The sequence below is a fragment of the Chelonia mydas genome, chromosome 10, assembly GCF_015237465.2.
Source record: "Chelonia mydas isolate rCheMyd1 chromosome 10, rCheMyd1.pri.v2, whole genome shotgun sequence".
Taxonomy (NCBI): Eukaryota; Metazoa; Chordata; order Testudines; family Cheloniidae; genus Chelonia; species Chelonia mydas.
The window spans coordinates 25,454,084-25,481,981 of NC_051250.2; the positions used below are offsets into that span (position 1 = coordinate 25,454,084).

General features: G+C 42.2%; 3 protein-coding genes across 9 annotated transcripts in view; 2 read left to right on the plus strand and 1 right to left on the minus strand.

The window, feature by feature from the left end:
* Positions 1–4,178, plus strand: part of CARHSP1 (calcium regulated heat stable protein 1) — a 55,710-nt gene extending 51,532 nt beyond the window's left edge. For both annotated transcript variants that reach the window (XM_027827680.3, XM_007053791.4), the window contains exon 4: positions 2,475–4,178. In XM_027827680.3, the coding sequence (XP_027683481.3) occupies positions 2,475–2,637 (163 nt within the window). In that variant the 3' untranslated portion in view covers positions 2,638–4,178. The remainder of the gene's footprint in view (positions 1–2,474) is intronic.
* A 6,252-nt stretch (positions 4,179–10,430) lies between these two features.
* PMM2 (phosphomannomutase 2) lies at positions 10,431–24,846 on the minus strand. Of its 6 annotated transcripts, none has more exons than XM_037911720.2 (9): positions 24,714–24,824; positions 22,621–22,733; positions 21,009–21,120; positions 19,437–19,513; positions 18,381–18,472; positions 17,050–17,149; positions 15,846–15,921; positions 13,429–13,544; positions 10,431–11,312 (listed from the first exon to the last, which is right to left on the minus strand). In XM_037911720.2, the coding sequence occupies exons 3-9, from the start codon at positions 21,103–21,105 to the stop codon at positions 11,208–11,210; spliced, it is 663 nt and encodes a 220-aa protein (XP_037767648.1). In that variant the 5' UTR covers positions 21,106–21,120; positions 22,621–22,733; positions 24,714–24,824; the 3' UTR covers positions 10,431–11,207. The 6 variants fall into 6 exon arrangements, with proteins under 6 accessions (XP_037767648.1, XP_037767645.1, XP_037767643.1 ...); XM_037911717.2 differs by having other exon boundaries at positions 21,009–21,757; XM_037911715.2 differs by lacking the exon at positions 22,621–22,733 and having other exon boundaries at positions 24,714–24,846.
* TMEM186 (transmembrane protein 186) lies at positions 24,781–27,896 on the plus strand. Its single transcript, XM_043524650.1, has 2 exons — positions 24,781–24,993; positions 25,675–27,896. The coding sequence occupies exons 1-2, from the start codon at positions 24,781–24,783 to the stop codon at positions 26,407–26,409; spliced, it is 948 nt and encodes a 315-aa protein (XP_043380585.1). The 3' UTR covers positions 26,410–27,896.
* The last annotated feature ends 2 nt before the right edge of the window (positions 27,897–27,898 follow it).

Here is a 27,898-nt window from a genome sequence, read left to right on the forward strand (position 1 = left end):
TTGGGTCACATTGGAAGTGTTTGGGATATAAAGGCCACAAGGCAGACTGGATGCCAGAGGGGTGGTAGCCATTTCTTTTGAGCACTTCCAGTGGTTCCACTGAGGATAGTTTCAATAGTCTCTGCTTTCAAGAAGCTACTTATACCCACTCTCTACGGCAAGCTCCTGGAGCCAGGAGATGTCAAGTCTCAAATAATCATATGGTTAGTGTGATCAGAGGCGGATTAAGATTTACTGGGGCCCTGGACACAAAGAACTTTTGCCCTACCGCCCTCTTCCCCCCTTACCCAGGTTCTGATGCTCCTGCGGGGGGGGCCCAAATTGGCCAGGGCCCCTGGGCATGGGCCCATACATTAATCCACCACTGAGTTTGATGCAGCTGTGGGTTGAGAGGGCAGCCTGGAGCCATGGGAGGTAAAGACCAGTTGGATCAGGCTGTGTGGGGAAGGTGCATTGAATTTGGTGGAGCTCGTATTAAATCATAATGGAAGACTTTCCTTAGATTTCCCCTGGGAAAGCTTTTTCTGCCTTATATTGCCATTCCTCATTGCAGTAAAAGGCTGATTTTACACAGGGATTGCTTCTGCAGAGGCTCTGTGTTGACTGCTTTGCTCCATGCTGGTCTGTCTGGAGTTGTATTCCCGTGGGAAAGAGGAGCTTTTCTGCAGCTATTTTTTTAACCTATACGGTAGGAAAATGTGTGGCTGAGAGTTGGCTACACAATTATTATTAATCACTTGGGCTCCCACAGCCTTCAGGGGTGAAAAGCTTGTTCTGAGCTATAAGCCCAGCTTCCTGCTGTTTTTGCTTTATTAGTGGCAGGCTGCTGGAAGGGGGGAAGGAGGGGGCCTTGGAAAAGTTCGTAGCAGTCAGTGAAAAAGTGGTGGGTTAGTAACCTTTAACGTTCTCTATGGCTGACCCTGATATTGGGAACTAGAAGGAGGAGATACATTATTTCCAGGCGGGTTCTGCTTGGATTGCATACAGTAAACAGCTACCAATTAATAAGCTGACTGTGCAGCTTTGGGCGTACTTGCTCTGAGGCCTGTGTACCCACCTTAACGCTGCTGATGAATGGCAGATAAAGGGAGCGAGTGTTGTCAATGGAAGTTGAAAATGGCTCAGCATTTGCAGGTTCCCTGAGGCCCATGTTTAGAATTTTTTGCATAAGGCTTTAGAGGAAAGAACTCTAAGGCATTTGACACTCTCTTGTATATTAATTTCGATGTCTATTCTGTTCCCCCGCCAAAAATGTTGAGGGAATTAAGGTTGAGTGTACATCTCAGTAACTTAAGGGTAAACATAATCACCGGGATGTTGTAATTCTCCCAAAATCCAGGAGTGGAGATGATGCTTAAAAGAAATCCAACCAAGTTAAGGTAAGAATGACACATTTAAGGGTTAGGCAACCTATAATTGTAGCCTGCAGTGATGCCATGGAATAATCGTACAGTTATGACTTGAGGCATTGAATCAACTGGTTCAGCATCAGACCTTTCCCCTCAGGGTGTGACTACAGGGCAGAGGGGAACACGGACTGGCCCCGCTGCAAAAAGCTGGCTTGAGATGTGGAGAAGGTGGGAAATATCTGTATTTCTGGAAGAATAGATGTGACAGAGTTTCCCACCTCACTAGGTGCGAAGGGGTTAATGTCTTTCCTGGAACAGGGTACTGGGGAAGAAGTCACATGGGCTGGAGGCATCTCTGGAGTGGTGAATGCTCAAGAACCCTCAGCAACTGAACCTAGCCCTTGGAGACTCAGTGGAGGACAGCGATCCGTCATTAACTTTTAATGACTGGCAGCCGAAAATGTTGCACCAGCTCAGCTGCAACTTGAAACCAAGACCCTGAGGTGTCAGGTCGCTGGAATAAGAATTTGGCTGCCAAGTGCAGTATGGCAAATTGAGTCCTAGATGCTCTGGGCTAGAGGCAGGGTGTACAGCTAGCATGGACATCTGCGTAAGCTTCGCTCGTCCATTCTCACCTTCCCGTACTGCGTTCAGTTGACTAATAAGTGCTGGCTTGTTTTGAGAAGGCCATCCTATGTTGCTGCAAAACGTCTGCTGGTTGTATGGTTCCCAAAAAGGGGTAAGTCTCCAACAGGGGCATAAAGTCCTTTGGACCCGCTGGAGAAACCACAGCAAGAAATGGAGTCATGCAGCCAGAGCCCCAGTCTCGGAGTGGGCAGAGCCATGAGGCTCTCCCTTGCAAAAAGTGGAGGCCTAGGGCAGAGCGCTAATGGGATATACTCCCAGAAAGAGTGTATAAAGGTCAGAGGCCTGGTGGGCCCTGGGGATCTAAAGATAGGAATTTAATCTGAAAGAAAAGTGCGGGTTATAGAGTTGATGAAGCAGCTGTTACACAGCAATAGCAGAAGTGGTACAACTAATTATTCTGCAAGTGCCAGAATACATTTACCTGGAGCTCTCTTCCCCTCCCCCCCCTCTTTTTTGTGTGTGTTTTTCCCTTAACAGTATTGAAGGAGAATATGTTCTAGTGGCTGGCGATGAAGTCACCTACAAGATGTGCTCTATTCCACCTAAGAATGAGAAGCTGCAAGCTGTAGACGTGGTCATTACCCATCTAGCACCTGGAACAAAACACGAGACCTGGTCAGGGCACGTTATTAGTTCCTAAGTTATCCCGCATGAAGCTGTATCATCGAAGACACTCAACAACTGACTTTCACGTGAGACTGACAAATGAATATTTTGCATATTGAGTGGGAAAACTGTTAATAAGGTAGGAGTTGGCCAAATTACCATTTTTACAATAGGCACGATACTTAAAAACAACATACACACTCTAAGGGAAAAGAATAGCTTAAGGAAATTTCCGTGCCGGGTGTGTCTGCTTTTGTGATCTGTGACTTGAGTGATAGTGGATGCCCAAAGGTGTTAGGAACTCTAACTAAAACAGATCGGAGTGATAAGATTTTCTATCAAAATGGCAGCACCGAGGGACATGCTTAGAGACCCAGTATCCACCTGTAACATATTGTTCCCTTTGGCTAAATTTCTGTAAATGTGGCGAATGCTCAGGCAGCAGAATGTCAGCAGAATACTGCTAAAAAGTCTCTGAGTAAATGTACTTGTGAGAGAGAGAGAGAGAGCGAGAGACATTCGTTGCTGCAATTTCTTTTCTTCACAAGCTAAATAACAAGCACATTGTACAGTCTTAATCTGACAGCTCTCAGTTTTGACAGCACCTTCTGGTTAACTGTCAGGTGGAACAGTTGCAAATTAGCTAGCTGCAGGAGTGTGGAATTGTTAGCTTTATTAAATGTGGGTTGTTTGTGCATTTACGTTGTGTGCCTTGATGGGTGATTAGCAACAGATTTACAGACCAGTAGTTACAAAAGTAGGTTGCTTCGCACTAAGCAGTAGAAAAGCAACAGAGGTGGGAGTGGTGCACAGCCTCTGATGGTGCCTGAATTTAATGAAATCTTTAAACTGCCTTGATTTTTTTCATATATACATGTTTGCGAGAGTAGTTAGTGTCTACCATGGCTTGTTAGCATTTACACAGTCACGGCACTTGCGAAAAAGCGAACTCTGCCGTGTTCAGATCACTGTATATAAAACGCTGTGTGAATTATTTAGTAGCTTGAGTGAGAAAGCCTTGTAGTGGATTCTGCGTCCCGCTTTCCTGCCAGGCCTGCTCAGTGCTGTGTAGTGCTGCGGCCACCACCTAGAATCTCTTCTCCGCTTCTGTTCCTGCAGGCTTTCGCGCAGACAAACCATTGTAACTGTTCATTTCTGCATCGGCTCTGCTACTGCTTGTCCTCCGTAAGTTTTCCAAATGAAGCATTGTCCCCCCACAGAGTGAGCAGAAATTAAACCGGTTGAAATGAAACTCTCTTCTCGTAGTTACGTGGCATTTGCCTGTTCACTATAGTAACAATCAGGACTTGTGCTGTTGTGGAATGCATGAAGATGCTATTTCACAGAGAAAGGTGAAATGGCCCAAGCCATTTCAACCTACAGTGATTAAAAGAAAAGAAATGTGAAGGTTAATAATTACTGTGATATTTCGTTTCACTTTTAATTCATCTATATTGTACTGCATAGTTTGTAAGCTACTTTGAGTTTTAAACCTGTATTTGTTGTGGGTTTAATATGCTGTAGATTGTAGATTAGCATACACTGCTTCCTTCACAATAAAAGTTTATTTCATAACTGGTTGATACGTTATCGTCAGTATACTCACTCACAACCTATTCTGTATTTAAGACTAGCACTAATTAAAAATTTGTGTGTGTGTGTGTGTGTGTGAGAGAGAGAGGTGAAGTTGTTCGCAAAAATCACTTTTGTGCAATATCAAATTATAGGTGTTGGAAAATGAGTAACTTTACAGTTTCCTAGCTGGTGAAAACATTAGTTAAATCTAGCAGTTGTGTAGGTTGACTGATCTCTGGTGTATTTTATTAGAAGACTTTAGGTTTTAAGTAAAATCTGTATTCTTTTTTAGGTGTTTACTTGATAATCACAAAGCTTGTTTATTTATGATCACTGCACTCATGACCAATGAGATTTGCTGTCTGCAGGCTATAACTAGGTCAGGCGTAACATGTTTAAGACCCAGCCCACAAAAACACAATGTAATCAACTTGTGTTTGTAGAACAGCCACATTGGTGACTATAAACATGGTGCTTGCTACGTTTTGATATGTAATAGTGCATGTGAGTTTCAGCCCTGTGTAGACATCAGTCTGTCCTGCTTAGGGCTTTACTTGCCCTCTGCAAAGCACTTTGACAGCATATGAATGGTTAGCTTCAATGTCAATAGCCTACACTACGCTGAATGATATGTTGGGTTTTAAGAAAATGTTGTAACTATTTTCCTTATTTTTGGGTGTCAAGCTGCACTAATTTATCCCCCCAGGAACACAGATGTCAGTGTTTCCAAGAGCGCGCTGGTCCAAGGTTCAATTGTTGATAGTGGGTCACATTTTAAACGGTAGTTCTAGAATAGCTTAGCAATAAATTGTGATTTAGTAATAAAAGTGTGTGTGTGGGATGAGGGGTGCGCACACGCCAGCCACAAGGAAACCAGGTGGCTCTGTTCTTCTGCCTTCTGTGTAAGTCACTAAGCTAAGGCAGGGAGTGCGGGTTGTTCACAGCAAGAACTCACTTTGTGCTGACGCTCAATATTAACTTTACTATGGAATCCCGCAGGTCTAGTGGAAAGCGCCCATCTCCCCACCCCTCTCTCTCTTCCCACCTCTAACAGCACAGATTCTTCAGCCCTGCACAGAAGAGTTCAGCTAGAGGGGCGAGAAGAAAACTATGCCACAGAAGTCTGATGTTTTCAGGTACTTTTCATTCCTGGTTTGTAATTTATTTTATCAGAACATGGAGGTTACGTGAGTGAATTTCTCTGCAGTCCCATGACTGCAGTTTTTCTTTAAGGTTCTCCATTGTAAGGAATCTGCAGCCCTTTGCATGAGGAACAGCACTAAGTCGCATACACTCAGGACTGGAACCCACCAGCTGTTCACTGTGGCGCATTACTGCGGCATCCTTATTACTTGAGTCTGCTATTTGCTGACTTGTTTTCCACCTCAAGGGTTCTCAGTCAGCAAATTCAATAGCTAATGGTCTGCCATAAGAGTGTTTCAGAGTTATGATCAGACCCTGTCCTCATGGCCGCACAGCACAGGCCTGGATTGTGGAGGAAAGGTACCATCACGCTACTGGCATGGGAGCCCTTAAAGCTCTTAATCAGTGGCAGGGGATGGATCAGTTGATGTTGCCTGCACCTGGCATTGGCCGCTGTTGGACAGCAGGGTACGGGGCTAGATAAACCATTGGTCTGACCCAGTATGGCCGTTCTTATGTAGAATTTAAAGCTGCTTTGCAAGCCACTTTCAGTGCCTGAGATCTTTGAGAGGCAGAACTGGCTCCCTGACAAGCCTCCCCCACATGGAGCAGAAATTGGCACAGAGAAAATTGAGCCCATCTTGTAAACGGGCTGAACAGAAAGTAAAATAAAAATACTCTTAGTAATCTGTGAGCAACAGCAGCTGGAGGCTATCAAATAAGGGAAGGATCTTCTCCTTACATAGTAATCTGATCGTAGTTTGGCTGAAATGTTTCCTAGGAAATCTGTACAACTAGGGTTTGAACTGTTGTAAAAATCAGAATCTTCTTTGAGTGTAAGTCACTATGGCTTCCCGTCTTTCTTAACACAGCAATTGAGTCTTGGTTTTTTCCTTTGTTTAGTTATTTTATTACTCGTATTTCATTTCATCCCAGTTGTGGTTTGAACTGGAGTTTTCCCTCCCCCATTTTTTCTTTAGGACCCCTGCTTTTGGTCCATTAGCACCCCGGCTTATGCAGAAGATTCTGGGGTTTAAGCCCTGCCAGACTTGCCCGAGGTCTTTTCCTCCCTCATGACAGACATTTGAGTTACCTCCAAGAAACTCAGGTCTTGTCAAAGTGTAAGGTCGTACAGGGTTTTAAGGCAGGTCTCGGAAAGATAGAGCTGTCTGAAACGCCCTCTAATGGAATGCTCACTAGCCCCAATGGGTTCCACTTCTCTCACCTTGTACATCGGCCTCTACATCCCAGGCTGCGCCAGTGACTGTTGCAGCTTAAGCAGCACCTTTAGAGACTAGGACACCGAAGAAGCCTCTTTCCCCCACCTGAGAAATGTGGAGGAGGTGTAGGTCAGCCCCTTAAATCCTACTCTAAGGAGACCTCGTGGCCCGCTAAGGCTCTATCTGATTCCGGTACTGAGCCAAAAAAGCAGGGTGCAGAGAACTCTTCTAATAGACAGCACAGGGAGCCTTCTTCCTCGGTACAGACTGACACCTCTTGGCACCAAGATGCACATGGCCCTTCTACTCAGTCTTCGATACCCTCACCTTCTGTGCAGAGCTCTGAGATCAGAGCATGGCTCATAGATGGTTCTCGAGCATGGATCTAACCTGCTTCAATAAAGTCCAATCAATCTAGCAGAAAACCTAGTACTCGCAAAATTTACCTTCAAAAGTAAACTGCTTCCATTCCTGGTGTTTTCTTCGAAATGTCTGATGCTTAAGAAGAGTGCTCTCCCACGATCCTAGTATGACTGAGGTCCCAGGGGAGCCACACTGAGGTTACTCAATTAGGGCAAACAATCCCCAAAGCTGATGGATATTCCAATGCTTAGATTTACAAAGCCTGCACAAAAAAGCTTCAACAATACCCTTACTGGTTGCACAGAAGCCAAAACACAGTTCTCTTAAAGCAACCCAGCTGTGGGCTTCCACCCAGCCAAGTCAAATATGAAAGTTCTACCAATCCCAAAGGATCAGACACATCACCTCCCAAGTTAATGAATATTTCAGATCTTACCCAACTAAACTAACATTGAAAAAGAAGAGAGAGAGAGTATTGGTTAAAAGATCAATATACACACAGACAGGAGTACAGTTCTGAGATCAGTTTCATAGTAGAGATAGTGCATGCTGGAGTTAGAAAGAGTTCTTAGAATTAGTCCATACATTCAGTCCACTGTTCATATCCAGGGTGATCCAGGTGGGACTGAAGATCTCAGTCTTACAACTTGAACGTCCCCTGCATAAAGCAGATCTGAGATAAAAATGATCAGGACCTAACGCATCAGGACCTAAGCTTGACTAGTAATTAGGTACACCGATTAACATAAGACAATTGCCTTAATCACTATGCTGCTATCACTATATTTACAGTTAAATGTTAAGATCTCTGAATTAGCAGAATACAGCATAGACAGGAACTGTTTGTTTGATTATGTTGTCAACCTCTTAACATATATATGTAAAGACTGTAGGATGCTTAATCCTTTCTGGCCACGTGGCACACGTAGACTGCCTGTTGGATTTGAAGACAATGGGTTCAGTCAGAGTACATTTGGTTGCCCACACTACTACAGCCAGATGGCAGCGAGGTTTACACAACTTATTTTCTCCCTGTATAGCCCAAGTGAGACTTTAATGTGGGGCTCAGTGCCCTGAGGAACTCTCCCATCACCTTTGAACCAATGGCTTTCCATTCTTTCCTCCACCTCTTCCCTCAAGAGTTCATTCCTCGGAGCAGTGCTTCCCAGACTTGGGACGCCGCTTGTTCAGGGAAAGTCCCTGGCGGACTGGGCCAGTTTACCTGCAAGTTCAGCCGATCGCGGCTCCCACTGGCCGCAGTTCGCCCCCTCAGCCCGCATCGCTTCCTGCAGCCCCCATTGGCCTGGAGCGGCAAACCGCGGCCAGTGGGAGCCGCGATCGGCCGGACGCGGCAGGTAAACAAAGCGGCCTGGTCCGGCAGGGGCTTTCCCTGGACAAGCGGCGTCCCAAGGCTGAGAAACACTGCCTTGTAGCCATCATTTGGCTAGATGAAGGGGAGCGCTCAATGCTCTCAGAGTAGACCTGCCATTTACTACCTTCTGTAGAGAGAGGATTACACTGTGTCCCCATCCTTGCTTCCTGCTTAAGGTCTCTTTATTAATCACACAAGCTGCCCACCAGTGATCTATCCCAAAGCCTCATACCACCAGAGAGGAAACCAGCCTACCTATGCTAGATGACAGAAGGGCTCTCAGCTGCTACCTTAAGACCTCCTGGGCCTTTCCTAGATCGTATGCAGAGAGGATGAAGGGACAACCTAGTTTGACTCAAAGACCATCAAAGCGGGTTTTGGGTTGCAGTTTAACCTGTTATGAATCTGCTGGGATGCAGCCCCATCCCGCCTGCAAAGGGCCAGCGTATTCAACTAGCACTCAGTCCACAGCTAAAGTTTACTGAAAGATGTCCCAATAGCAGAAACCTATAGGACTGCATCTTGGTCTTCCATTCACATTTGTCAATCATTATGCCAGTTTAGCTGCTGCTACACTCCTCTGAACAGTCTCGCCTCCTTGAGATGTTTTGTCCCTATGAGTGCTCCAGTGCCTGCCCCTCAGCTCTGCTGCTCAAGTGAGCAAGCATAGAGTGGTGGTGGGGCCATGCCTCCCCTCATTTAGTGTTGCAGAGACTGCTTTGCATTCTTCGGTTGCAAGTGCATGGGTGACACTTTCTTACAGGGGTGCGCCCATAGAGATAAAACATCTTGAACTCTGACCTCAATAGCAAAAAGCTCACTGCTCAGTCTTCATGTATGAAGGAAGAAAACTTGGAATGTTACAGCTCTCCCTAGAGCACATTTATTATGTGACATCATCCAAGGCTGTATCAGATAATTCTCTTGAATGGTGGGCTGAGAAACACAGGAAGGGTTGGAACTTCCTAAAGTTTTTTTTAACCATATTCTAGAAAAGGGATTGGCAACAGCAGCACGCACGCACACAAAAAGGGAGGGTCAAACAGAGTTTAGCTCTTTGCTAGTGAGACTCATAGGCATAGCTGTTCCTTTTTAAAAAAGGAATTTCAATGTGACTGCAGTGTTGCTAGAACAGACATACCAGGAGAGAAAAGAGCAATACCGCCGAACAGGCGAACTCAATTATTTTGTGTCAAGGTCCAGACAACATAATACAAAAACAACCCTAACGCTACTGTCTGTCAAAAGTTACGGGCAGTCTGGTTATTGACTAGCCCTGCCATAGAAGATGACAAATTCAGCCCAATTCTCTTAGGACTAGGTCACTTCAGCAATAATAGGCAGTATTTCCACTCACTAAGCTGCAGCGTGTTACAAAGAGGTTTCATTTGCATATATAAGGCAATGAAAAAATGGTAATACTGTAACATAACTGGCCAGTCAAGACTCTGCTACAAGACATGTGAACCACAGCAGTAACTGAAGATTATTAAAATATGGGGCTGCAGTGTTCTCAATGCAGGTGCCTATGGCAGTCTTTCCAGTGACTTCAATAAAACTTGCATTGCCTTTTGACCAATGAAATTAGTCTGAGACTCAACTAACCCCACCTGGCACATTCTGAATACTTTGGTCAGCTTTAGTCATATCCTGTTGAGTGGTTTGTCTGCAAGCTGTTCTTTGTTTACATAGAGGCTTATTTGTTTGCATGAGACAAAATTCGGTAGCTAACCTGTTTCTCAGTGAGTTGAAGGCTTCAGCTCACAGTAACAAATAGTAACTTGCATCCCAGGTTTGCCAACTTTCATTTTCCGTTTAAGCTTCATACAAAATCTAAAATAGTTACTGTTAGGGTGAAATGTAGTGTGAACAATTTGTTATACAGGGAAATGATAGTATGTTTAGTGCTGCAACAAACACTCTACGATCTGGTCTTAGACCAAAATGTACAGTGTAGGCAACATTCCACTTTGCTACTATCTCACATAGTTGATTCTTCAACTTGTTATTAAATATACAAACCCATCTCTCTCTTGGTACAGACTAGTTTGCAAGGCTTGATTAATATTCTGACAAGTTATTTAATTATCCTACACTGCAGTAACAGATGTGACCATTACACTTTGCAAGGAAAACACAGTGAAGGGCAAGACATTTTAAAGGTAATTTATACAGGGATAAGGCTGCTGGGCCTTTCTGTTCCTTGTACATGTGACAGTTTATTTAATCCACGTCTAAGCATCAGTAATTTTGCTGGAGTTCTCCGTAGAGGACAATGGGAGCTGTGGTGGACCTTTAGCTCAAACAGGTTAGAGGAAAAATATTTGGTTTAAATGCCAAGGGAAGAGATGTTTATTTATGGCATTACAAGGAGGAAATGGAACTGATTGGTTCTCCAGTCTTTCAGGTAAAACAAGGTGACAAGTCTCTCTCCCTGTTTATTACACCTATTTTGAAAGCACATTAGCTTAATGGTGTCATTTCTCCCTTAGTCCACTAAATCTAAATCCAAAACATACATTTCTAGGAATCAAATAAGCCAGTGAAATTTTAATTTTAGCCTATGAGAAGTTAAATCAGGTCATGTAAATTTGATCCAAAAATGTCCAGGAGTTTTCAATTATGTTTCCCAATGTACCACTTCAAAGAAAAAACAGCTTATCCTAGTTAGATAATTCATTTTTAAAAAGACATCAGTACATAACTGAATTAAAAATATGAAAGTTGTTCCTAAACAAATGTTGCTATGCTTGACAAATCAACACTGAATTCTCCCTAGTGACATATGACTAACAGGACATTTACTGTTTGTGAACCATTATGAAAGAACACCACTGGAAAGAAGTGAAATATTTCATGTTTGAAGGGATTGGTATTTCTTCTTCAACTCAGTGTTTGGCTACTGTCAAATCTAAAGGAAAGCAAAGTCATTTATTTAAAAAAGAGCTCTTCACAGATTCTTCTTGTGTCCTCTGGTGATGTAACACTGTGGCCGACTGTTCGGGAGTCTGTGTAGATTTCATAATCATTTCCACCCTGGGGACAAGAGAGACAAACAAATCAGCTGCCTTCTTCATAGTGCAGATGCATGCTCGCTTACATGGTGTATATACATTAAGGACATTGTGTGTGTTGTGAAAAGGGTGGATGTGAATGGCTTTCAAACTCCAATGGAGCAACAGTCCACTGAAAAGGTTTCTGGAGAGCCAGCTCGTGCAGCACATAAACAACACACAGGTTAGGCTTAACCAGCATTTGAATTGTTATTTACTGCGATAGTAACTTAATCCATTTGTAATTTAAGTTACTCACCAAAGAGTGTATAAAATAGAAAAATACTAAATCACTGGAACAGTATGCTAAAAGCTGATTTACATACAAATGACTAGACAGTGTAGTAGATTCAATCTGTACACTTACTGGTCAATATGCTCAGAGTAGCTTTTGATTATTTTCTTAGAAAAATCTCTCCAGTGTACCATTTAACAAATTCAGTGTCTTTCAAAGATGGGGATAATTGAAGACATACTAAAGTCACTTTTTAAAAGCCTGAGCTAAACGGTACAAACGTTTACGTCAGGTCTACTACTATAAAGTTTTGTTGGTATAGCTATGTTGGTGTGCCAACGTGCCCGCAAAATCCCAACGTATATGCAGCTATGCTGCCATAAAAACCGTTAGCATATGCTGTGTCTACACAAGGGAGATTCACCCTTCAGATTTTACTGGCCCAACTGGACACTCACAAGTAACTTACTTATACCGCAAACAGGAAGCTTGTCTGTAAAATGCCTACTGTACAGTTGATAGGAGTGACAAATCACGACTGAGTTATGCATGTTATTTCCAACTTGTGCTAATAAACTTTTATATCATCCCACATCTTGTAATTTCCTTATCACATTTTACAGAAAAACTATTGTAGATTTTTTTTTTTTTTTTTTTTTTTTTTTAAAGAAAAGCACCTTTTATTAATCAGGCTCTCTCACAGCTACAGATAGATAGTTGCTAATCTTTCAAGCCTCTTAATTTCAACATCTTGATTTATAAAAAAAAAAATCCTCTTCAGCCCTAGAAAGATGCTTAATACCTTCTGATGGAGGGGATGTGAAAAGACTGGTGTGCAGGGGCAGGGTCTTCCCCCACAATTTGATTCTGGTAGGGAGAGGTCTCAGGCACTCTGCCGGCTACACAACACAGCTGTGCAAGGGGACAGGGGTCTTACTCCTTCATATTCCCCCATGAGTGGCCACAATAGATTTAGTATCAAGTAGTTTTTAAAAATCTAAATTTTTGTGAATGTGAATCATGTGAATGCCCCTTCAATTTGATCTGTAAAAGACAGGTTGGAAACAGAGGCAGAGGTTACACTAGTATTTCCAACATACGATTTTTCAGAAGCCAATGCAAGTCCTTGTTTTCATGGTGTGACCTAACTGTCTATGTGGACCCTGCTGGTGTGCACTAGGGAGCTTTTAGTGCATGTTAGCAGGGTCCACTGATGCACCTTGTAGACCAGCTAGGTAACTGCAGCTAGCTTGTTCTGTGCACTCTTATTTAAAATCACTCCAACAACACAGCTGTACAGTTCGGTAACAGTACATTTGGAAGAGAGTTTGTTTCGTGCACAAAGTTCTTGTGGTTTTGAGACTGCACAGCACAAGCTGTTCTGACAACGGTGCTGCTGAATTAGTCTAATCCAATGGTCTCAAACTTTTTGTACTGGTGACGCCTTTCACACAGCAAGCCTCTGAGTGTGACCCCCATCCCCCTTATTAATGAGGTCGTAAAGCAGGAGCCCAGGCAGAAGAACTCGCTTTCAGTGTGTAACATGTCCGAGGCCCTTGGAGCTTGAGAATTTTTATTATTTTACACTGAATGGGTTAGAGGGAGGGGGAGAGACATTTTATTCTGTCAAATGGCTAAACAGAAATTGGCTTAAATATTTTTGAGGAAGAAAATGCAGGGTATTAAATAGAGGTAAAAAAGTTCAGCAACGTGAGGTGGTGCCAATCCAAGAAATGTTTGACAAAAGATGAAAGCCATAGCGTGGTTTCAGTCTCTAATCTAGTTGATTAAAAAGTCCTGCTTATGGAGCTTTCAGTTTGGGAAAGGGATTCTAAATGTATATGCAGAATAGTGCAGTACTCACTGGCATGGTCTTATCTCCAAAGAAATAGATAGTCTTGTATCCATCGTTGCCAGCAATTCCTAAGCAGTATCTCTTATCCCAACCATTTGGAAATACATCAAAGCTTATCTGCCCCCCTAAGTAAAAGGTAGACAAGAGGCAAGTGTTAAGGGGAGAGGGGAAAAAAAGGAACTCTGCTGACTGAGGCTGAACGCCACTGAAGCAGATTCTGATAAAGGAAACTGAACAAGTCCGAGACATGAATGAAATGAAATGGAGTTAAGGCTGAGAGAACACATCAAGACTTTAGTGTAAAACACATTACAGGGATGTTACAATGGTTACCAAACCAAGTGTTCTACACGCAGGATATTCAGATGTTTAAATTTAAAAGAAATCCAAACATCTTTAGTACACCCAAACAAACTGAACCCTGGCCTGTAGCAACAGGATGCAAGACCGCAGGATTTTGATTAAGGCGTGTTAGTGTTTGTGGTCCCAAATTAAACTGATTTTTAAAGGTTTAGAATTTCTTCCTATCCACAGTATCATGCAGTTCTACTAGGACCAAATTTCAATTCAAACAGCTCTCAAAAAAATTAAAAATAAATATTTAAAGTTCAAGTGCCTGCTTTTGAGTGAAAGCAGATCATGCCACACCTTTTTCTACACAGCAGAAAGGGTGGCAGGCTTGGCAGATTCAGACATTGAAGAAAAAGGTAAGTGAAGCCTTTACTCCATTGGTCCTCCTTTTTCCAAGCCTGTAGAAGCTTCTCAGGCTTGCCTACACTTAAAATGGTACAGCAGCACAGCGCTGCAGTATAGACACTATCTATGCCGACAGAAGGGATTCTCCCATCGGCATAGGTAATCCATCTTTCCAAGAGGTAGTAGCTAGGTTGATGGAAGAATTCTGTGTAGTGCTGTCTACACAGGGACTTAGGTAGCTTAACTACATCCCTCAGAGGTGTGGATTTTTCACACCCCGACCGATGTAGTTAAATCAACCTAATTTTCTAGTGTAGACCAGGCCCCAGTGGGAATCAAGCTCTACAAGTGTGTCTGCACTCTCCCTGACACAAACTTTGCAACCAATTCAGCAGAAAATGAGTGTAAATTAAGTTTGTGTGTATTAATGAGGACTGTCAGGTTATAACTCTGTGCTTTGAACCAATTAATTCTGAATGGAGCCAATGCCAGAATCCCCACCAGCTCTACAAAAACAATGACCGTTTTCAGGGACACCACATATCAGAGACTGACTGACGCTGAGTATAGATGTTTATGCTTGAGAACTTACAGATATACAATTAAACTCATCCATTGACATAATCCCTCAGCATGGGAAGGAAGCTGCCTGACTCAGTGCATACCATCTTCTGGAAAGAGACGTTCTCAAACACAAGAAAGATTTTCAGGTAAGAATTCCAATCACTGACAAACAAATCCATTTGAATAGCCTGTGTGGAGTGCATAAGACCCGCTCTTACTCCTTTTCTCAATGTTCTAATGGAATATACAACATTGCGGGTGAGTTCCTGGTTCTTTGAATATGACTGTGTTCACACAGTAAGATTTCATAAGAGTTTTGAAATAGACAAATAGGAGGAAGTCAATCTTTTTAAAAACTTTTCACTCTATTATGGTTAACTCTGAGTTGATACTTTTATTCTAAACCTGTATTTTTCCAAGGGATTTTTTTTTTATCATGTCAAGCTTAACACTGGGCTGAAATATGACACAGTCTCAAACAGGAGGATTTTCTTGATATTTTAAAAATGTTTTGCCCAGTTTAAGTGGATGTCATCATAGAAGATTGTTCATGGCAAGCCCTGTTTGAAACTCATTTTGCCCCAAATAAACTGTTTAACTCTGCCAGAGGTAGAGACAGACAACCATTTATTCTTTCTACTATGAATGAAAGAGAAAGTGGAGAATTTGCCCAGAGATGTTCAGTAGGAAAAAAATAGGAAAGACAAGCCTAGAAAGACACATCCCTACTGTACAGAATTACCGTGCATCTTGTGTCTCCTCTTGAATTTCCTTTCTGACTCACCCCCATCCGCCCCCAATAATACAACCACTGAAATTAAAAGTCAAGGGCTAGTAATGGAGGCAGTGTTAATGCAGTAAGTATTTGTCATGTACGTGGTGGGCAGAAGAAGCATCTCTCATTAGTCAGAAATGTGTAATTCGTTTTTACAAATCAAGCAAAATCAACTGTATGAGTGACATCAGAAGATAATGAACTAACAAAAAGAGATGCAGTTTTCCTTTTGTTGTGGTGTCTTCTACCACAAAGGACCTAATGAAAGACTTTGTGTACAAAATGGCAGCAGCCACCCCCACCCTGGCCACTGAGTCATACAGCGTGAGCAATCTGGCAAGAGGGCATGATTTTTTTTTAAATGAAATTCTTTTTTTAAAAGATGTGATACCTATAGAAAATGTGAGGCCTTTTCCTGCAAATTCTCTTTGTAAATCAGCTACAAATTTCTCTCTTATATGTTCCCTCTGTTAAAAACAAAAACAAAGACGCATCAGTTAAGTGATTTTTAATTAGTAATCAGTATCAGAAAAGGCAATAGTAAGCAGGGAACTGTGGTTCTAGCTAGCTGCTCCCAAGTCCCTGGATGCAATGGTGCAGTACTAGTATTACAGAGCTAAGTTCTGCTCAGCATACACCAGTGTAGTCTGGAGTATCTCCATGGGGCTACTATGACATTACACAAGTGTACAGTGAATGCAAACAGAATTTGACCTATACCATGTTATTTTTCACTTCCATCAGAGGAGCTCAACATATTCTACATACTAATGAATTAAAAATTAATGAATGGTGTATTATAACCTTGCTGAAAAGCTCAATTTCACAGCAAGGGTGTAATACAAGGGGAAACTGAGGCACTGAGAGGTTAAGAACAAATTTTCAAAGGTGGTCTCTAATTTTGGATGCCTCACACTTTTGGGCCTGAGACACACTGAAAATCAAGCCTAGTTTTCTAAAAGTTAGGCAGCCAGTAACTGAGGTACTCTTAACTTAGAGACATCGTTGGAAATCTTGGGTCTTGGTAACAGGCCCAAGGTCACAAAAGAAATCTGAGACAATGTAGGAAACAGAACCCAGATTTCTCAATTCCCAGTCTTATGCTTTTAGGCACAAACCATCTCTGCCCTGATAAATGTAACTGCATTTTAAAGATGGCTAATGCTGAGTAGTTTAAGCCTCAAGTTTAGGTTTTGTTTAAAAAGCATTAGAGAAGGTAATAGGAAAAAAAGAGTATTTTCATTAATTTTCAAAGAACATAAAGCTACTACAGTGATTGGTGCTATACAAAACCCAAGACACACTGACAGACGAGGGATTTTTGGGAGGACTGATGCAGGGTAAGAAGGAACGGAGATTTATAGTATTGGAAACACCTCACAACAGCATTGTGCTAGAGCATCAGAAAGAGAAAGTGAGATCAGCTAATCTGCTTTTTACATTTCCTGCAGTTTGAACAATGAAACTCAACCAACAGCAGGGAGAAAGGTGTTAAACACAGGAAGGGGAGTTTTTGAAAATATAATTTGACCATAACAGTGTCCTTTAGAACAGTTAGGAATAAGAGATGTAACCCATTTTAAAAATTGACTCACTTTATCAAATTCATAGAACTCAATTCGCTCTTCCTGGCTGCAGCTTCTCCCAACAGGGCAGACATTCAGCATCCCATTTCGGAACTCAATAAAAGTACCCCTGAAAAAGAGAGTCAACTGTCACTGCTGAAAATGGACGCAAGTCCACGTATGTCTGAAAGGCAAACAGAGCGATGATCAGATTGCTGAAGCTGAATCTCAAGAACGTTTGCTCTGTTACGGAGATCTCCAAAAATGGCATTATGTGATGAAAATATTACAGGTTAAAGGAACTGTGCTTGCCCATTACATTAGTGATAGCTGAGGAAAACACGCAAGTTTTCATTTCAAATTGCAAAATGTAATTACCCAAGTAGAAATTTGCTTAGGATGTCAAAGTAAACATGATTACTATGTATCTTGCACATTGTTGATAAAAACAGTTGTAAGTGCTCAAGACCTTGTGGGTCAGATGATCAGCCCCATTCCTCTTCTTCTGTGTAAGCAGCTAGAAACCCAGCAGGATTCAATTCCCCTGGCATGGAGGAATCTTTGATGAGTGCAGAGCTCCTTTAGCCATTTTACACTACCCCTGTTGATCTCTGGTATAGAAGACACTCCCATTGAAAAGGATGCATGGCAGAAGCACCCCTTCACTCTAATAATCACTCCTTGGTTGCTGGATCAGCTCAGCTGTGGCTGGACAGAACTGAAAGCAACCTTAGGACAATTCTTAGCCAGCCCCAATATTGAGGAGCTGCAAGGATAGCTTAAATCTATCTTTCACTCTCCCTGTCCCAGCTGTATGGACCTGTCCCAGCTGTATAGAGCAAAGGATCTAGCTCAGCATCTCCAGCAGTTGCATTCCCAAATACGGTGCAGGGCAATTGGTCTCAAATTTTAGAAGAAAACTTGCAAACTTATAATTTATGGAAGCAATAATGCCTTGGAATTCCAACTGCATCAAGAAAATTCCTTTTACATTAAGTTTAATTTTCCCTTCCTGGGAAATGAAAATAGGAGGTATCCCAATCAGCACCCAATGTTCTGTCTTTCTAGATTTTTATAGAGTAATTTGTTCTATGGGGAATAAGTAATTCCCTGTTCCCTGGCAAGCAACTCTGGACAATCTTTTCTTTTGATCCTTCTTCACCTGCTCCAACAGCAGAGCTTGTCTTCCTGTGTATGGGATTGCTGGAACAATAATATATATCTATCTCAATTATACAGCGTGCCCTCAAACACAAACCATCCAGCTCTAACTGGACTGGACATTGTCTGCCCTATTGATGCTCAATATCCCAAAAGCGGGAATACCCTCTCCCCTAAGATGTGCATGTGCATATACCTACCTTTTCTTTGGCAGTTTAATCTTTGCAATGTAACTCAGACAATAGTTGATTAGATCTTGGAGCAGGTCCTCACCCAGATGACTTTGAATGCTCTAAACATACAAAAAGACCTGTCAGCTATAGGTCCAGAATTCAGGGTTCTGAAAGTAGCTAACTGACAACACAGGTTTGGGATAGTCCTATATAGCAGATCGCAGAAAAACATGTCTTAGATAAGTGATTTTCAGTTAGTATGTGTGCAGCACCGGTATGGTAAAGCTCCCATTCTCTACCTTAATCATATACTGCTGTGCTGGGCAACTGACTACCTCTCCCTATAACTGACTACCTCTCCCTATGATCCTCTAAGCCCCTAGTTCAAACTGTGGGTTATAAAATGCAGGATTGAATGGAAAGGGGCAGACAGTGGCTAGTACAGTGTGGGATACCACTGTCTTAGATTTCAATCTGGGCCCTGAGCTATTTTATTTTCCATTCTGCAATAGCTAGATTGAGTCACTGAAGATTATCACAATATTAGATTTAATCAACAGTATTTTCTCATCCACTTACAGTATTTCTTGCAGCTTATAAAATACACTAATCAATCAAGAGTTCACTCTATGAGCTAGATCCTAAGTAGCAGCCAGGGTACACTCCACTCATTTGGAGGGTGGGGAAGGAAAAAAGGTGAAAGCCACCTTCCAGTTTCTCAATTCTCAGGCCTGTCAGGGATCAGATATAATTCAGAGTAGCCTCAAGGGTACTCTAAATGAGGCCCAATTGCCATGGAAATTCCATGACCTTGGGATCACTAGAGGGCTCCAGCCATGATCCCTATGCCAGAGGCTAGAAGAGATGTCACTCAAGAATTTCCCATACTGGAAAAATTCTCACCTAGCCAAATCTACCAGGTTTTGAGCAGCACAAAACAGGAGGTCTGAGGTAAGGATCTGGCCCCATACCTCGTGTCAGTCTACAAGGAGCAAGATGAAGCGTCAATTATACAAATAAAAGACAACATATAAAATAATTTCAGACTTTGTTAAAAAATGATCACTAAAACTGCATACATACCTGCTTGCACAAAAATTCCCCATCTTTGTATGACACGAGACCATTTTCTGGAAAGACGTAGTCAAATTTTTCAACCACTAAAATACAAACAAAAAAATGCTGCAGCGTCTACTTTAATTTGCCTTCCCTCATACTTTATAATATGCAAACCCTTTCAGGTCAAAATACGGTAGTTTTTAGAATATTAAGCACAAAAGTTACACACTTGTAATGTCTGGTGAGAGACTCCAAGGACCTAATCCTGCAACTCCTCTGTATTTGTTCCTCCTTCGGAAGTCACTGGGAGACTAACATCATGTGAAGAGCTTGTAGTTAAGTTACATACATTTAGTGTTAAGGATCTGACTCCATCCTTAACACATTTCTTTGTACTTTATTATTGTAAACTGTCCTGGATCCAGTAAGTATTGCAAAACCTTGGAACAACAATCTGGATTTAAATTGATAAGGGGACGAAGGAAAGTTTACCTATTTGAGAGTGATTTTTTTAATGCAACTCTGCCTTATTAAGATCTGTGTGTGTGTGTGTTTAAATTGAATTATAGGAGTATTGAGTCTCCTCTGAAATATGTAAGTAGTATTAGAAGATGAAAATATATGGTTACAAAATGGTAAATCCAAGCAGCTTGTTCTGAGCCATTAACTATGTTGCAATAGGAAAACGTACCGTACTATTTATTTCACTACAAGCTGTGTGATACTGCTGCTGAAACTAAAATTCAGCATTTGGATTCAAATGAATTTTGCAGGAATAGGTTGAAAAACACTATCAGATCAGTTGTGGGACAGAATATTCTGTTTCAAGAAAAGCTGTGAAATCACATCCTTATCTGAACACTTGCAGTAGTTGTAATACTGCTGGAGATTATTTCAGGGTATCAGGATCTTGCTAGTGTAGGAAAAGATGACTTCCTGGAAGCCACTTACAGGCCACGGTTAGGTAACATGTTTGTGGCATGTACTGGGCTTGCATATTTGTGAATTATGGAAGGCTATTACTATTGATCTTTCACATTAAAAATATTACATAGAGTTGAAAAGGAAAAGAACCAGATTTTCTTTTCAGAGCCACCATCTAATAAAATCAGCTCCTGCATGGATGAACACATTAGATAGCTTAACAACCTATGTAATGAGATATGCACAACTCCATTTTATAAAGATGTTAAAATATATCTTACTACAATGGTAGTGTGGAGTCAGTACCTCACTCTGAGTCGCAACCCCTTAAGAAAAAATTTCAAGATCTTTAAGATATAAAATCATTCTACCCAAAAGCATAGGTACTAGATAGGACTTTTAATGCAGCTGGTAGGTGTCCACATAGGGTATAAAACTCAGCAATTGTCATATTCTAACCTGAGCAGGTTCTCAGTGGGACAGTAAATAACTAACAAACATTTCATGAAATTGATGTGGTATAATAAACACAGAGAAACTGATACTCAGAACAAGGAATAAGGAAGCTTGCATTTAATGGACAACTCCAGGAGAAAAGGTTTGTATTTACGCATCAGGACTACCTCATAAGCAATTCATTTCAACTGGGATTGCATCATCCTCTTTTCTTACCATCGTCTCCCAGCTGCTCTTGAATTTTGTCCAAGTCTGAACCACCTACAAGTCCAACTCTCACCTTCTTCCGCAGCTTCTGCAGAAATTCTGCCATTTCTGCTGTGATTTTCTACATTAAAAGAAGAGTTTACAATTTTTAGGTAGTCTAGGTACTTTTAGTTTGAGATACCAGTTGACCGTTAATACAACAGTGCAGTGGGAAAAAGGTCACTGGGAACTAAATTGTGTTGGGCTTTAAGAAACAATATGAGAGCTTTTTAAAAATGCCTATGAGAAAATCTTCCCATAAGGTAAAAATGCCTTAAATAAGAAGGAAGCCACTACAGCATTTGGCTCACTAATGCAGTGTGTTCCCTATTGCTAAAAAGTCAAAAAACTGCACTGGCTTCTGAGGTGTCTTCTAGGTCAGCCTCCACATAGACTGAACTAATCCCCCCCCGCCCAGTTTGGAAGTCAGAGGCAAGTGTGACACAACGTCCATATTCAAATAAATGGCTTAAAATCATCACACTAAACTCATAGGTTAAAAAATGGCACTTATGGGCACTGCTGCTTCCTGAAACCAAGAGCTCCCTCCCCTAAACTGCAAGCCAACAACATACTGTGCACCCGCAACTCTCTCAAGATGGAACAGTAGGCATTTCCTTCAGATTACTGGCATTATCTCCATTTTTAATTCATTGAGCTTCAGTCAGCTAAATCTCATTCCAGCCAGCCAGCTATTATTTATTGAGACAAAGTTACTCCTAAAAACAGAACAAAAGACTGTAAAATAATATGAAGGTACATCATCATCTTAAATGAATTTAATGAATTTTAAAAAATGAGTTAAATTAGTTTCAGGCCAGACAACTGCCCACAAGTGTCCTTGCTAAATTTTTGTGGCTTTATAACAACTTTCTTTTAAGATGTCTCTTCTGTTACTGTGTGAGACACTCGTACAAAACAAAGGAAACAACAAAACTGGCTATATGCGAAGTATTGTCAAAGGTACAAAGTAAATAAACTGAAAAACAGTTGAAAATGTCATCCACTTTTTCAATTATAGTTACACTGAATATACAAAATATTCAAAAGTAATATGATTTTTATTTTGAGGCTGTTACAAAAAAATCTTGTTACAAGAAATCTCAGTTTGACTTAAACTCAATGCATATGACTATACATTATTCATTTCCTAAACCTTGCATGTTACTTCTAAATCAACAGAAAATAAATATTCCAGCCCCCTGGGGAAAAAACCTGAGCTGCACCTTTGTTTATTTTTCTGAATCTCAATGTGAGATATATTAATGTGTGTTCAACAAAATCCATCCCCCAGTGTAATATGGTTATTGCTAGCAGAGGTTTTGGAATAATTAAGGAAAGAAGCTCCTGTGACAGTTAAACATTGGAGCTGACAACACAACATGCTTCTTAAATCCTAATAATCAGGAATATTATAAAAAAGTTATAACCCAGAACTTGTATTTTCTTCCTTGCCCCCATACTGAACTCATCCCATGGGGCAGCAATGGATACTTTAAGCTTGCTTTATATAACACCTCCTCTGCCACTCCCACCCTCAGTGTACTGGTTCCTATCCTTTCAGGACTACTGTACAGTTTACCAGACAAAGGCCTCGCGTGAACTTGTCAAGCAGTCTCCCATTTAGCAGTATGCACTATAATATCATGTGGCGCTTGTCTTAATCCAAGTCTCCAGTCTCAAAAGTCACCTAAACTGTTACCAAAAAATTATTGCAATCAGAATGGACAGGGCTCATCATTAAAAATAGCAACACAGAGTAGTAGTCACAAAGCCCTAAGTTTCTGGGTGGCTACTCTTTCAGAGTTTGCACATGGGACAGAACTGGTGATCAGAATGTCATAGCAACAAGAGATTTTTGTAGTGTAGTATGCATTTTCTAAATGGACAACGAACCTAATTCTCAATTACTGAGGGACAATCCCCACTCATTGATATATTTTGCTTTCCACAACCAAATCTTTGTACAACTTTTCATGAGTGATGTACCCAAGAATTCAAATTCTAATATCTAAATTGTATTGTTAAATCTATTCACCTAAATTTGGGATATTGCTGATTATGTACTCTATGTATCATATGTAAAACTTTTAAAAACTAACTTTGTATGTGTGGATAATCTAAGCACTATACCCAGATATACAGACACTCTTTTCTCAATCTATGTATTGTATAACTTTAACATTTGCTTTAATAAAAATTTTAAATCTATAACACGTGCTGCTTGTGTGAATATTTTCAGCCAAAACCTATTTTTGCTGAAGAATACAGATTTGGATCAACCAAAAATTAATGCAAAGCCATGACAAATGTGCAGAACAGTTTCATTCCAAAAAACTTTTTAAAAAAGTTTTGATTTTTTCGGTACTTGAAATGAGTTTTTTTCTGAAGTTTACTTCAGTTTTATTTTTAAAAGTTTCAAAAAGCTCTAAAACAGAATGAAATATTTAGTGTGACCCAAACTGATTTTTTTTTTAACACTTTGGTTAACTGAAAAGTTCAAAAAATGTTCATCCCACATCGACCTGAAACTATTTTCCTCTCCAATTTTTCAGCATGGCCAGTTGAGTTGACGGAGTGGAGAAATCAGTTTTTTGCACAGCTCTAATCATAAGTCACTGACACACGGTGTTGACAAGCCAGAATACTACAAGCAACATTACCATCTTCCATCAACATGGCAAACAAAGCATAAAAAGAACATGACTGTAACACAGGGGCCCCCTATTGGTATAAAAGTGATGCATGGAATATTAGTACAGGAGGGAAATTGTAGGTGCTAAATCTTTGGTGGGACTGGAAACTGCTATTTTCTAGGTCTTTGATAGTGTAACTCTCAGGGTTTGTCAATTGCATATGTTGGAGTCAGACCTGATGGGTCTGGCAGATCGTATCACCGATAACCCTGCCCAAACCACACCCCTCTCCCCAATAACCTCCCCAGGCTCCCAGTCCAGCCAGAGACTCCCCTAATAACCGCCTGCCCAGGTCCTTCTACCTGATACTCCATAACCTCCCATTCATCTACCATGTAACGCCACAGCCCACCCCAACCCTATACCCCCCCCACAACCCACCGTCAACAACCTCCCACACATCCCACAAACCACCCCAACCCCATAAACTCCCACACATCCCCATATCAGCTCACCCAAGGCCTATACCCCCCACAACCCACCCCAACCCCATAAACTCCCACACATCCCCATATAGCCCACCCCAACCCTATACCCCCCCACAACCCACTGTCAACAGCCTCCCACACATCCCCATATCAGCCCACAACCCACCCCAACCCCATAAACTCCCACACATCCTCATATCAGCCCACCCGAGGCCTATAACCCCCACAGCCCTCCCCAACCCCCATACCCTCCCACGCATCCCCATATCAGCTCACCCGAGGCCTATAGCCCCCACAGCCCCTCCCCTATGCCCCCCCACACCCTCTCCAACCCCCATACTCTCCCACACATCCCCATATCAGCCCACCCCAGCCCTATACCCCCACAACCCAACCCCATAAACTCCCACACGTTCCTCCATGTGACGCCCACCCCCCAGCCCGTCCCAACCCCAAAGCCTCCCATATATGACCCCCCGACCCACTCCAGGGCCCGCTCCCAATCACCCGCTCCAGGTCCGAAAGCCCCAGGGACGCCACCGCCGGCTCACCTGCCTGGGGGCGGTCAGGGTCCCATCCACATCGAAGAGGCACAGGACGCTGCTGCCCGGCGCCGCCATGCTGCGGATGACGTGGCTCAGCCGGGCGCTGCACTCGCTTCCGGCTCTGCGCGACTCCGCCGCGGGGGATGCCGGGAACCCAAACCGCTCCACCGAAAGGCGCCCGCAGCCCCCGAGCCCGCCCACAGTGCAGCGCGCCGGGGCGCGACAGTCGTGGCGGCGCAGGCGCAGTGTGCGGCCGCGTAGCTTCACCTCTCTACGCGTCGAGATGGTAAGGGGCCGGGGACTGGCGCTGGGGGATGCGGCGCAGCGCCCGCTCGTAGGCCGGGCCCCGGCGGTATTCGCAGGCGTGCTAGGCGCTGTACATGGCGCACAGCGCTAATACTCCGCCTCTCGAGGGCCGGCCCCAGCAGTAGCTGGGCTGGGGCGGGGGACGAGCGGGCCAGGCCGCCCTCAACGGCGCGGGAGGGGCGTACGCGTGTGGTGTCGGGGGAAGGCGCGGTCGGAAAGGCGCCGCGGGGGGAAGCACTTTGCCGGCAGACACGCCGGGGAGGTGGCGCCACCTAGCGCCTGGACAGTCCCCATGACGTTTCGCTGAGGGCCGGTGCCGGTCCCCTTGCTGCCCTGAAGCGAGGCTATGGGGCGCTCCAGGGCCCTTCCGCCTGTATGCGCTGTGATGCGGCTGCTCCTGGGCCGCTCTACGCCTCCAGAGCAAGGAATTCTGCCGCTTTCGTGCTGTGTACACGGGCCTCAAACTGAAATCTGCACCTGAGTAAGTTTCTCAACACAAACCCAGGCTTCACCAGTTCGCTTAGAACACAGTAGGAATGTAACTGCTATACCCTGATTGTCCTCAAGCTGCTACAGAGACAGATATTGTAAGAGCTGCAAGTGTTGTGTAATGCCAGTATTGAAAGATTTAATGGTGTGGTATGGGAATGTTTTCTTTTAGGCTGGAATCTTCAAAATCAGGACTCGACTCCACTTGCTACCTTCCTTTGGGAGATCTCTACCAAGGGAGCTTTCACCAAGATTGTGGAAAAGAGAAAACATGTGCCTACCCCATTGCTTTGGGACCCATATGTTCTTACAGCTACAGAGATGGCAACCTGACAGTGCTAATTTTTATCCTGGGACAGGGCTGGCACTGCACAGATGTGCTGGCAGCTTAACCCCCACCAACAGAGTCTTAGAAAAGTCTATGATTGAGAACAAAGAACAATTCAAACTGGTCTACAAGTTTCCAGGAATTAAATATTGTAGAATATTTTCAAGAATGAAGTTGCTACAGACTGGTATAACCATAGTCATCCTCCCTCCTGTCTATCACCTCTATCTGCAGGAACAAGTTTCTCAGGATTTTCTGTTGTATGTCACTGGCACTGCTTGCTTTGCTTCTGCAATGCTGTATGGTATAAGTTATTTTCTCAGACGAATGATTGGACTGATGTACTTAAATGAAGCTGGCACCATTGTAAAAGTGGCACACTTAACATTTTGGGGAAGAAAGAAAGAAATTTATTGTCCAGTTGAAACTGTAATGATGTTGGGTGACACTGGAGATGCTAAGAATGAAGTACTGCTCCAGTTTAAACAGCACAATAGTACACAGGTTTTATATTTTACTCTAACATTTGGCCATATTGTGGATAAAAAGAGGTTTGCCCAAATATTTGGAGGATTTTAGTGACTCATTAGATGCAATGACCAACATTTTCCAAGCGTCTAGCTTGTTTAATGTTTTTCCATTGCTCTTCATGCTGAATTCATAGCTTAATAGATTTGTAAGCACTCAAATATGGAATATTTCTAGACTTTTTCCATACAAATCCTTTATGAGCTAACATGCACACCCGTGTTTGTATAAAGGGGATACAATGATGTAGCAACCCACTAGATAGAAGTTCCTGTACAACTAGTTTCAGATGAAAGGGGAATCTCATCACACACACACACACAACCATTATGTAAAGAAATATAGTTTAATACTCATGTCTGATGGTAACATACACAGTTGAAATCTTTAAAATTGTTTCACCTTAATCTGCAGTTGCAGTGGAGCGTGGTGGTGGTGGTGGTTTTTTTGCTTCTTTCTCTCAGCTTGGCTTTCAGACTGTAGAATGGCAGTTAAAGAAAACATTTATTGGTAAAACTGAGCAAATGTAATTTGCTATCATAGATATAACATAGCAGCCCACAGTGCCCTTTTTAGTCTCTTGTGAGACTGCACTTCCAATTTATATAAAATTTTGATCAGGCAAGTCTTATTTATATTAACATGAAAAATTAATAAGTTATTAAAACTGTATCCCGGTACAGGGATTTGCAAAGATATTGTCATGGGAGTGAAGTGGAATTGCTTGCTCACTCCCTTGTCTTCTGGGCTGGCACCAACTGGAAAGTTTGCCACTGACTTTTTTTCTGTAACAGTTGTTCTGTCAGATCAAAAGGTGTTAATGGGATCCAGAGTGAACTTTGTCCATCTTTCATCTGTAGCTTGTGGGTTCAATGCTTGGATGATCTTCACAAGGCTCTAAGTATTGCTTGGAGAAAAATATGTTGCAAGAGAATATCTACTTCAACTATATGAAAACAAATAAAGTAGCTGGACAGTTTCTCAAGAGCCACAGTAAAGCATTTTAAATTGTGTACATAATGAAAAGGATCAAAAATTCTGAAGAGAAGTATGTTACAGTAGTACTATTTACAGACACACCATCAGGTTCCGGTTCAAGTTTAAAAAACATTTTCTTACCCTGATCTGTAGACAATGTCTTAGGTGATTGAAACAAAGAATTTTAAGCATTTATTTTTCAGTGCTTATGCTCTGTTTGGATTTACTTTTTCAATTTAACCAACAAACTGTCAATTTCATTTTCTTAGGCATAGCATTGTAATGTTTGGGTTGCAAAAACAGCAGGGGAATGGTTATTTTTAAAAGATTAACATTAAAACAAAGAATCATGGAAATATTTGAATTGGGCTGAGATTTTATAAAAAGTGGGTGCATGCACAACTTCATGTCATCACTGGTTGGGATCTTTCGACAGCAACAGTGCCCATACAGGAGCTAAATAGCACATCAGTTCAAAATATCCTTCCACTGACTGGACTGCAGTTAGAATACATTTGCTTTTTTGCTGTGTGTGGTATGGACTGTACTTATCACAAATTTA

Bases quoted from the DNA above. Each gene is read 5' to 3' on its own strand.
- TMEM186 (XM_043524650.1), top strand. From the start codon at position 24,781: ATGCTGCGGATGACGTGGCTCAGCCGGGCGCTGCACTCGCTTCCGGCT. The intron at 24,994-25,674 runs GTAAGGGGCCGG...GTTTTCTTTTAG, and splicing joins CCTCTCTACGCGTCGAGATG to GCTGGAATCTTCAAAATCAG.
- PMM2 (XM_037911715.2), bottom strand. From the start codon at position 24,782: ATGGCGGCGCCGGGCAGCAGCGTCCTGTGCCTCTTCGATGTGGATGGG. The intron at 17,150-18,380 runs GTAGGTATATGC...TCTCTTTTTCAG, and splicing joins ATTAAACTGCCAAAGAAAAG to GGGTACTTTTATTGAGTTCC. The intron at 13,545-15,845 runs GTATCACATCTT...CCTTTTACTTAG, and splicing joins AGGCCTCACATTTTCTATAG to GGGGGCAGATAAGCTTTGAT.